The 12112-nt window shown below is 36.6% G+C and overlaps 1 protein-coding gene across 3 annotated transcripts in view; it reads right to left on the bottom strand.

Moving 5' to 3' along the window:
• The window catches only part of unkl (unk like zinc finger), a 45732-nt gene that overhangs the window by 12506 nt on the left and 21114 nt on the right, over positions 1-12112 (bottom strand). For 2 of the 3 annotated variants that reach the window (XM_057861403.1, XM_057861402.1), the window contains exons 12-14: positions 11155-11333; positions 10560-10817; positions 196-8607 (exon numbers count right to left, since the gene is read on the bottom strand). In XM_057861403.1, coding sequence (XP_057717386.1) covers positions 8452-8607; positions 10560-10817; positions 11155-11333 — 593 coding nt within the window. In that variant the 3' untranslated portion in view covers positions 196-8451. Of the gene's footprint in view, positions 1-195; positions 8608-10559; positions 10818-11154; positions 11334-12112 lie in introns of those variants that run through there. The other variant, XR_009067345.1, reaches the window with a different exon arrangement.

Below are 12112 nucleotides of genomic sequence, written 5' to 3'. Positions count from 1 at the left end.
GAAATAAGGTATTTTTTAACATATTTTGAGATTATGTATTTACCTCTATTTTCAGCAGTGACTGGAAAAAAAAGTATTTGATATATAGGAAAATTCAAAATAAATAATAATAGAATAATAATAAATTGAGCGTTGAAGAAAAAAAACAGGATAATTTAAATGAGAAAATAAATCACTCAATTACACAAGGCAGATGAAAAATTTGTTTAATTGTCAAGATGATAAAAAATAAGCTTGTGAACTTTGTAAAACATTACAACACTGTAGTGTAACAATTTTGACAGGTGTTAACAAACTACTCATACACTACATAAAATATACATTACACAATCTTTAACGTAGAAATCAATAGTAAAAAAACAAAAAAACAAACAAAAACAATTTGGTTGTACTCTAAGACTTTGCACCTATATGGTATGTTTGTGTTCACAACACAGAATCGAGATACCGACAGTATAATTCTCGTGATTCTCTCTTGATTTCCTACACATTACAAAAAAAAAATTACAAATTCAAACTATTCATATTCACTGTAATGATCCTATTAAATCCAGTCTCCATTCAATCGCTGCATTAACTTGGAAATAATAAACTAAATTTAGTGCTATTACATTTGTTTTATTGAAGAGCAGTTTACAGCTAGATGCTACATCAAAATGAATTAACCGCGCTCTGAAGTAATAATATTCCAGTGACCTCCTCTGAAATATATCTAATTAAGAACAATACATTCAATATTTCAGGGCTTCAAAATGTTAATAAGGATAATAACAACATGTTTACAGTACACGGAACATCTAGTTCCACATTCAGTTTCTTTACTTTCCACAACAATCTCACAATTAAATTCATTTTCAATTCCAACAACGCACTTGATGTCATTATACGCGTACACGATTGCATAAATCTTCAGGCTCGCATGTTCATAGTATTAGAAAAACGATGACAAACACAACATCTAGAATGTAAAAAGGATTCAAAAGTATGCCGTGTACAGTTAATTTACAAGATTCTTCCGGTTTGGTGCTTGTTATTTCAACGTGTTGGTGCCAGATTCATTGAAATTATGTCCCTTACTGACTTATGATGGAAAATTGCCGAGTTTTACGTAATTGTCTTGAATGGGATGGCAAATACAGACTGTGATGTAAAAACACTTTCAAGTTTCAAGCCTATTATAACAATTTCCTGGTGTTAGCTTAATTTAAGCCTTAATTCGCTAATGAAATGAGACTAAGAAAAAAAATTGCAGTTAAAGATTTAGCCATTGCGTTAATATATTTTCTTCTTCTTTAGTTGCGAATCAACAGTGCCTCTGCTGGTTACAGTTAAGTAGAGCGCCGTTTTGTGGCAGTGGTTTACACACTGAGAGAAAGATTTAGCCATTGCGTTAATATATTTTCTTCTTCTTCTTTAGTTGCGAATCAACAGTGCCTCTGCTGGTTACAGTTAAGTAGAGCGCCGTTTTGTGGCAGTGGTTTACACACTGAGAGAAAACGGTCGACTTAGCGTATTGGCCCGAATATAAGACGGTGTTTTTGCATTGAAATAAGACTGAAAAACAGGGGGTCGTCTAATAGTCGCGGTCTAGACATTATACCCATTCACGACGCTGGATGGCACCAGATATCATTGAAGTAATGTTCTGTCATGATAGATTTCAGCTACTCTCCCCATTCACGACGCTAGATGGCGCCAGATATCATTGAAGCGATGTTCTGTCATGACAGATCTCAGCTTCTCTCAAGTTTAACCAGTTTGCAATTTTTTATTCCAATGTTTTTCCTTACTTCACTTTGATGGGAAATGCAGTTATTGCAATTTTGTTGTTTTATCACAATAGATTGGTTTATTTACATTTCAAAAACCAGAAGCTATTCATTTACGAATATGATTGCACTTTAGTTTACATACAGTGCCCTCCATAATTATTGGCACCCCTGGTTAAGATTAGTTTTTTAGCTTCGAATATTTTTTTTTAATTCAAATAACATGGGACCTTAACAGAAAAAAAGAAAAAAATCCAACCTTCAATACAAGTGTGTTCATTCAGTGCGGAAAAAAATCCCACACAAAGATATAATTATTTGACATCAAATAATGTGTGTCACAGTTATTAGCACCCCTGGTGTTAATACTTTGTACAACCCCCTTTTGCCAACAAAACAGCACCTAATCTTTTCCTATAATGTTTCACAAGCTTGATTTTGTGTCTGGTGAACCGTATCTGTGTAGATTTGGCCATATGTTTAAGATCATTGTCTTGCTGAAAGGCTTCAACTGGGACCTCATCTGGCCAAAGCACACGGTCCCAGGCTTCAACTTGGACCGTGTGCTTTGGTCAGATGAGACCAAGATTGAGGTTTTTGGCAACAAACACTCTAAGTGGGTCTGGCGTGCCACAAAAGATGCGCATGCTGAAAAGCACCTCATACCCACTGTGAAGTATGGGGGTGGGTCAGTGATGCTGTGGGGCTGTTACGCTTCCAAAAGCCCTGGGAACCTTGTTAGCGTGAATGGCATCATGAATGCTTTGAAATACCAGGACATTTTAAATCAAAATGTTGCCCTCTGCCCGAAAGCTGAAGATGGGTCGTCACTGGATCTTTCAGCAAGACAATGACCCTAAACATATGGCCAAATCTACACAGAAATGGTTCACCTAACACAAAATCAAGCTTGTGAAACATTATAGGAGAAGATTAGGTGCTGTTTTCAGATATTAAGATTTGAATGTGGCAAAATAACATGCAAAAAGACAGGCTTTTATGCAGACATCGTCACAAATGTTATCACACAAAACGCAGGTCGGGCTTTAATACCCGCAGACCAGGTCGGGTCGGGCTGGATTTTTTAGGCCCGATTTTACCTCTATCTCAAAGTCTTGATGAGCTTAAATTGGCTGCAGTTACGAAGTCGGGAATGCTCCCTCCGGAAAAAAAAACACGATTTGACCAACATTATGTTTAACAAACTTTTCCAGCATTATTCCATTGTGTTAATGCATTTATAATGATCATAAAAATATGTAGACTATTTAAACATTAAGAAAATGCGCGTTTTTTTTTCTGCCAACTGAAAATTCGTTACAAAAGACCGTTACGACATCGGGAACGCTCCCTCTGGAACAAAACGCAATATGACCAACATTGTGACAGCCGATGCCGACCAAAAATGACGTAATATCCGAAACAGATCACCAATGGACTCATTTGAAGTATATGAACGGTGGTCTGTTTTGGTGTTCAGAATCCACAATACCTCTGCCTGCAGGGTTTTCGTTCCACCGACAAACGGACGCATTCCCGATGCAGAGGTGGATGGATTCTCCGTTTTGCCGGTTGTGGTCGTTTGGCACGCACGAGTTGCATTTCAATTTGTAGTGCAGTGCATCGTAAAAATTCTATGCGTCATCTTCGTTATGGATCCAAAAAAAAAAAAAAACTTCGTCACGGATATAATCTAGGTTGCACTGAGATGTTCTTGAAAATTAAGACCACGGTGAAAAAATTCCAGACTTACAACAGCTAATTTAATACTTTTAATACCTTTAATAATGGAAAAATAAATTCAATGCTTTTTTAAATACTTTTAATAACCCGCGGGTACTATGTTATAATCAGGGCCATCTTATATTCGGGCCAATACAGTATTTTAAATCCTTTGGCGAACTGGACTGGTCTATCAGACTTGTGTAAGGCAAATCGCTTTTTGGCTCCAATTTAGGGTCATTTGACAATTTTGTCGCTTGGTGCAACACATATCCAATGTTAAAAAGGCACAAAAAGTGGTGGTGAAACTCGATGCTTACAAAGTGGACATTTTGGGTTATTTGATTGAGATTTATTCAGTCTGTATCTGCCAAGGATTACCTCACCAATTAAAAGCACCAAACAGTATTAAAAACAGTATGTAAATGAATAAGCATCCATTGTAGAAGCCATTGAGAGAAAAACTTCAGAAACGGGAAGCTGATATGGCTACTTCATGAGCACATTCCTTCATTGTTTTAATGGTACCCTCAAATCGGTCAACAGTTCGTCGGGATTTATCTGCATTTTTTATCGACTCAGAGGAAACAATCTACCGTAATTTACTACTGCTAATTAACTATTTAAGGTAGTAGGTGATTCTTTTCATAATTTCCTTTTGTTACTCATTTGAAAACTTCTAAAGTAAAAAGTACAGGTCTTTGGTAAAACTGCGACAAACACGGGCTCAAGTGCGTTGACAATAGAAGCAAAAGCCATCAGCATAGTCCTGTTATTTAGCCACTAAATGAAATAGCCCAAAAATAGAATTCCATGCCTTGAAATGCAACAATTAGTCCTTCTTGGCGATGAGTGTCATTTTGTTTTAAAAAGGGCCAAACCTTTGCAATATGTGGACAGCTACTGCATTCATCCCTTTGGTTTGTTTATCTAAATTTTGCATGAGACATTTTTTAATGGGCAAAATGATAAAGGACCAAAGTAACCCGTCTAAAAAATAAAATAAACAAGTAGTAAACCTCTTACCATTTACAGCAGTAAAGGTAAGCGACATAATTGTGGGGCAGTTACAAAAAAATCTAACAGAATTGCACAAATTTCCAAATGTCATTCAAATTGCTTTCCAAAATTGAATGATAAATAATACCATGAATACTTTCCCAATGAGGAGTGGATTTAAATAAAATATGGCAGTGTCAGTGAAACACTTACACAGAATATTTCATTACGATTGTACATAATGCAACAGCGGAAAATTTAACACTGCTTTTTCTGTCGTATTTGAATAGGCAAACTATAAAAATTTAACTTACTGCGCCTTTATTCATTCAAAATAATCACCTAATCTCTTAATCTTTAGAGCTGCTTTCAAGGCTGCTGCAAAGTAAGAAACGTACCAATCGATGCTTAAGACATGCTTAAATGTTTAAATTGGGTCTGAAGTCAAATAAGACAAAATAGACAATATTTTTGTCCAAATAGATTGTCATTATAAATTTACAGAACAAGTTTAAGGGAATCTACTGCGTAAAGCAGGGGTATCCATTTTCAGAAAAAAAAAAATCAAAGGATGCAAAGGCCAACTTGAAATCTTTCCTCTTTCTTTTGTTAAACGAACTCATTGTCTGCCATTGACGGTGACAGATGTACAATCTATTTTACTGACGTGACACTGAACATGACTACTGGTAGTTCATTAAAAGTGATTTTTCCTTACTGATCGCATAGCAAGTGGTCAGGGATGACAATGTAAAAAAAAATTTTTTTTTAAAAACCTGCTCAATATTTATAATCGCAATGAAGCCAAGGAGCAACAGGTTGGCGAGTGTGTGTTTAACGTTTCTCGCAAGTCATTCCCCATGATAAAAACGACACGGCATGTCACCGCTCATCTAGAGAGCACCAAAATTTACAACAGCATCAAGTACAAACGATCAGTTTTCCTCGTCATGTGCGGAGTCGCTTCAGTTTCAAATATCGGTAAAGTTACCCTCTGCTGGTCTAAATTCAGGCAAACCTATAAACTACGTCAAAAGTAGTCATTTAAAAGCAGCTCTGTCTGCTTCTATAACATGCCGATAAGCCAACGTACATCTTTTTGCTATACTTTTTTTGCACTGCGCTGTTTTACTGCAACACCGAGGAATGTAAACTAACAAGTCAAAGCAATCGTCTCAAAGTGAGACAGAAAGAGACACCATTCTTTAACACAGTAAAAGGTCATTTTAGACAGACTCATTTACGTTAATTAAACTTTTTTGTTTTTTCTCTGTACAAATGCGTGTGCCCTTTGTTTGCATACGGCCAGGAAAGAAAAAAGCGAATTTGGAAAAGCGGAGCTGCACAGGAAGAATACTGCGGCCAATGACAGACGCAGGCACTGGCAATGATCAATGAAATACTAACAAAAAGGGGGATGAATATACAAAGGTCACGGTATTAACGTCGACTTTTTAGACACATTTCACCTAAAACAGGCTTTTCCGCTTCGACAATTTGAGCTGAAGGCACTTTAGGGCTGGAGGCCGATATGTTCTAGAGGCTAATTTCCTACACACATAAAAAAAAAAAAAAAAAAAAAAAAAAAAAACAATACATGCTCCCCATTATAACTCTTTACAAAAAACAAAAGTGATTGAACCACATATAGCATGTGTGCGCGCGCAGTTACACATAATTAAGCTGCTGGTTATGCCTAAAATGCATCTTAAATTTGCACTTGTTTGAATGTTTTATTTATAAATCTAACTATGAAAGTAGAAACTATTAAATACATTTTATTTTCCCGTAAAATATTAATATTCAGAATCATGCCATGATTTAATGACAGGAAACATTTAAATATTCCATTTATGTTCAACAGTACACACAAAAGAAAAAGCATTAGCTCCTCTATATTTATAGGTATATTCATAGAAAAGTATAACAAAAACAACAACAACAAAACATACAAAGCAGGTCAAAGAAAATGTCTACATACCCTTTTAATAGTCCCATCTCAAAAAAGTGCTTTGATTAAGAAATCTTCAGGAAATTGGTCAAAATAATTGCTTAACTCTTTCAGTGCCATTCACGATGATAAAACATCCAATCATGTGGCTCTGTGAATTGAAAACAGTTTGTTACAAGCAGACGTCCAATCCGTTTGAACTGGAAATGGGATGGCAGCGAATGAGCAAATGTTCATTCGCTGCCAGCTCTTTCAGTGCAAATGAATTAGACGTCTGTCGCTGTCAATGGCAGCCCATGAGTTAGCTGGCTGCATTCATATCAACTTAAATATTAGGGGTTTTACTTCAACAGGAACATTCTGCGCTAATACCTGAAAAACCTGATAAAAATAATTTTGCAATACAAATAGTGTTTTTGTTACATCAAAGATTCACTGTGCATAGTGTTGAATTTCACAAAATCTCTCAATACATGTTCCTCTTTAAAGGAAAAGTGGATGTCTTAACTGTTGCCCATTTTAAGTGTGACATCGTTAACGGTGAGTCTGTTTTGAATACAAAATGTTTTATTGCGATCGCCTAATTGTCTTCTTGAAAAGTTTGGGGAATGATGAATAAGTGTGTTTAATAATAATGGCTAAGATGCCAGACACATTCAATTCTGTCGGGGGGGAAAAAAAGACATTCTGTGTTTCATTCCTATATTAAGCTGAAAAAGGTTGTCGGATGTTAAATGCCAGGTGTCTCAAATTAAAATTTTGTGGAAAAAAAAAATACTCAAAGCAACACTAGGTAACTTTTCAACTTTTATAAAATATTTTCATAACATTTTGATATGTCGGCTGACAACATGTTGGTTAAATGACATGTCTTAAATATCTTGAGGGATCTGTATCGTTTTCACCGGCACTAATTAACTTAGGAGGGTGGCAGAAACCCTGCCACAGAAAAAAAAACTACGAATGTGCTGACTGTTTTACAGCATACGTCACTTCCCCCTTTCCCCATTCATTATAAAGACGGAAGTCGATGCAAACGCTTTCCGCCAATTCTGCAAAGATGGCAGAGCAACAAAAGAACCAAAAACCTTTGCCTGAGGAGACAAAAAGAGGCAACCAGAATATACAGAATAAAAAGTGGCACGGCTTTCACTCGCTGGCGTGATGTCCCCCCTCAACAGAGTTCGGAAGGGGGAGGGGGTGAGCCACACTAAGCCACACGGTTGCTAACTGTCACATGCTATGATTTAGCCACAACTGGATTCGATAACTTTTATTACTATTCATCCTTCACACTGGAAATAGAAATGTTGTTGAACTAATCTGGAAATAGAAATGTTGTTTAACTAATCTCTGCAGGCGACCGGGAGAAAGATTTTTGATTGATTGACGATTTTACGACACTGTTCGGGTGTGCGCTGGTACTCGGGAAATCAAGTCTTCCTTAAGGCACTACCGCGTTTGTCCACCGGCGTCGCTAAAATCGCTCAAAACTGAAAAGCTACAAAGTGTTGCTTTAACACTAACTTTAGAAAATACTTTATAGTCAGCAAATTCCTGCCAAACTTTTGGAATTGAAAATCCTTTTGGTTGTTCATGTAATATTCTAATTTCTTAACGCAGTGATTTTGTTTCGTTAACAACAAGCCAAAGTTGTCAAAAATATATGTATATAATCACTAAATATTTCACTAGCTTTCAAGTGAATATTCATTTAACATTTTAAATTACAGACAGTAATTAACTTTTATCATGACATTCCTAACTCTTAGAATCACCTCTTATTGTCTTTGCAGCCTAACGAGTATTTTGATGGTAAATGTTTTCTGACTAAAATGATGGCCACACAAAATGAGCAAAAACAAAACATCCGAATCCCATGTACATTATTCAGCGTTAATATATTTATAGGATTCAGGTCATTCCGCATTTAATTGCGGTATCAAATAGACAGAATTTGAAATCTATTAGTAGTTTTTCTACATTGTACCTCTGTTGTGTGAGTGTCCATCACCATTTGAGTATTTTTGTTCGACAGTAGGGACATTCGGATTTGCTGGGCGCGCAGCTCTCGCATAGAACGAAATGTTGGCACGGCTGCAGCACAATGCTTCGGTCATGCTTTTGGCAAACTACACATTTCTTTGACTGAAGCATGTATATGACCTGTGGAGAGAAGAGACAAATGCGTGTTACAAATGCACAATAGCTTGGCCGCTTTCAGAAGAATCGAAAAGAAGTAAGGTCCAATTCGAAATCTTTCGACTTTCATTTTCTAAACACAACTATATACAGTATATCGTCATATTGTACAGCACTAATAGGTAAGGGATCCCCTCGATCCTATCACGTGATCAGAAATGTTAAAAAAAAAAAAAAAACTAGGTAATTTAAAAATATTATTTTTGTTTTTAAGTATTAACTCATTGGTTGCCATTGATGGCGAAAGGTCTGATCTATTTTGGCTGAGAGTTGGCAGCGTTAAAAAATATTTTTCCTTCAAGGATTTCACAACAAACATAGCTCAATTTGTCACATTGGATTATTTTTTATTAGTTATGAACCCCTGAGCACTTCTGATAGGTTGCTGTGCCAACAAAAGTGTCATCTAGCATAGAGTGATATCAAGGACATTCGGCACCCATTTATGCTATTCAGAACTTCAGACTGAGAAGGATCTAATCTGATATGAAATTTAACTACCTCCTGTATGTGGTTTCGATCAGTCTAGCAAAAATCAGATTTCGGTGTTTTGTGACTGTTTAGATTTCAAAAGAGCCATGCAGTTTCAATCTGGATGGACTAAAAATCTTATTTTGACTGCTAGTCTGAACAAGGCCTAAGTGACTAGCTCAGTGGTCCTTAACCTTGTGAAGGGTACTGAACCCCACAGGTTTCACATGTGCATTCAGCGAACCCTTTGGAATTTATTTTAAAAATTAAAAATAAAAAAATAAATAAAAAGTTTTTTTTTTTTTTTTAATTCAAAACTGATTTAGCTAAGCTACAGCAAGCTAATATCTGAATTCCCGTTCAAATTACTTCAAAATTCAAATATAGCGTATTTTTTGGGCTATAAGTCGTACCTGAGTATAAGTCGCAGTAGCCATAAAATACCCAACGAAGAGGAAAAAAAAACGTATAAAAGTCATTTGATAGGCATTTGATCAGTCGCATTTTGGGGAGAAATTTTTTACTTGTTAAAATCCAACACATAGAACAGATATGTCATCTTGAATGGCAATTTAACATAAAAATACAATAGAGAACATAATGTTACATGATGCATGAACAACGAAATACAAACGTGACCGGTATGTTAACATAGCTATTAAGAGTTATTCAGATAACTATAGCATTAAGAACATGCAAACAAGTTTACCAAACCATCAGTTTCACTCCAAAACACCAAAATAACATGTGAAATGATATCATAATGTGTTAATAATTTCACACATAAGTCGCACCCCCAGCCAAACTATGAAAAAAACTGCGATTTATAGTCCGAAAAATACGGTACTATAAACAATTGCGCCTTTTGCTTTTGATTTTCACGTTGGAAACTGATTTTTTTTGGTCATTTCTACATTCGCATTTCAGTGTTGCATTCTTACATCTCATATTATTTTTATCGTCCAAAATATGAGACAAATGTTTTTTTTTCTTATACTTCCTCGTACCAAGTAGGGGTCAACCCTCCACTGAGCAAACCAGTTAAAGAAATGGAGTTACAGTAAGCTTGTAAATTGGGAGCAAACCAGTCTTTAACTAAAACGACACTTTGCCGTTAGTCAGTGAATACAAATAGGGCACTGTGTGTCTCAACCCTCGCTGAACCCCTTGGACTTACTCACCGAACCCCTGGGGTTCGATCAAACCCAGGTTAAGAACCACTGTACTAGCTGTATCTCGTGTTGAACTAAGTAGTGTGACTAGCACTACCTGGTGATGAAGCTGAGAAGTGCAACATAGTGTAGGCTGAACTCAAACTTCTAATGCGGGCCATATTCAATTAAATTTTCATAATTTGTTGAAGGCCAATAAAACCTGGTCTGTGGGCCTTAGTGTCGACACCCCTGGATAATGGTGTGTGTTCGAGTGGCGTGTTCTTTTCTTACCCCGTCTATAAGGTCGAGATCTTTGCACAGCTGATTCTTGAGTGAGTGCAGCTTGGAGAGAGACAGTTGGTCCAGCTCGCCGTAGCTGCGCAGGAGCGGTGTTCCGGGCGCCCGGCACAGCGCGTCAAAGTCCCCGCGAAGGTCCTTCAGCCTGCGCTCAGACTCGTCTCGTTTCTGTTCGGCCAGCTGCCGCTCCGCTTCCGCCTCCTTGGCTTGTTCCTTGGCTTCGTGGGCATCTTTCTGGCATGATTCACATGCCTGTGGACAAATTGTTTCCAATCCCAAAGTTCATGACAGTATTTTGAATGGCAGTTTCATACTGGCTATTTTTACCGTGAATATTTTAGACGTGGGAACCTCTGGTTAGCCCCTGATACAAGGCTCATCATAACGATTATCTCACAATATAGCGATACAACAATTATTGATTACATGGGTCAGAAAAATCAATCTATGGAATAGCTAGTAAAGAGGAAAAACATGATTTTTCTAAATGGAAAAATAAGGTATGTTTATTTTTAGCACTGTCGCGAATTGTCCGTCAAAAACTTTGTCTTTCTCATGTCCAATATTTCATTCCATTTTGAAGGCGCACCTGTTTGACCTGGTGCCAGGCCTCCTCCCACTGTTTGATCTTTCTCTTGGCCTCATCCAGCTCCCGAAAAAGGCGCGAAACATCAGCACTGCCCGTCATCAGGCTACTAAAGACAGGCGACTGACTCGTTGAGAAGCTGCCACTCACAAAGTCCCAAATGCTGCCTGTGCCGTTCAAGCCTGCAACAGGTCGAATATGGAAACACACTTTTTTAACTGTATATTTATATCAACCATTATTAATAGAAAAGTAAGGACTTAAAATGTGGAAATAGTTCCGTTGATATCCATGGGAACAAGCGGTTGATGGCGCCACTGATTTCAATGCAAGAAAGTTTAAATAACAGAAAATAAATAATGTTCCTGGCTGTTTAGATGACAAGACAATTCTGTTTAGTTGACATTATATTAATACACAGGGGAATTCCAATACCATTACTTTTTGTTTTATTTTCCTTCTTTCCAATAATAATCAACTTCCATGATGTTTTCCTTTAATACAATGTACAAGACAGAACAAATATTTCAGATTTTGCTGGAATTGATGCAACTCTATCACAATTATTTTGGTTGATCCAGTCAACCTAAATATATGTAAAATTCTGTTTTTAAATTATTTTATACCTCAAAAGGAAACAAGTTTAGAATGAACTACGACCGGCTTGCTCCCTCTTGTGGCTAACTCGAAATCTACAGGCAAACATAAGTCTACAATTAATTGATGTAATTAATCAGCACTGAAATTTTTTTTTTAATTGGGCTCCAATGATTGATGATAGATAGAATATAACTAAAAAATGTTATTGTGATCCATCCACGAATAACAAAGTAAAATTCTGTATATAATCTAATTAATAAGCCTTCAGACAAGGAATAACGGATTAGTAGCAAATTTAGTTAGTGTACTCCCCAAGAAGAGCGAGAAGAAAAACAAATTAAGCGACAACTTGAAACTTCCT

The sequence above is a fragment of the Corythoichthys intestinalis genome, chromosome 16, assembly GCF_030265065.1.
Source record: "Corythoichthys intestinalis isolate RoL2023-P3 chromosome 16, ASM3026506v1, whole genome shotgun sequence".
Classification (NCBI taxonomy): Eukaryota; Metazoa; Chordata; class Actinopteri; order Syngnathiformes; family Syngnathidae; genus Corythoichthys; species Corythoichthys intestinalis.
This window is presented reverse-complemented; position numbering and strand designations above follow the sequence as displayed.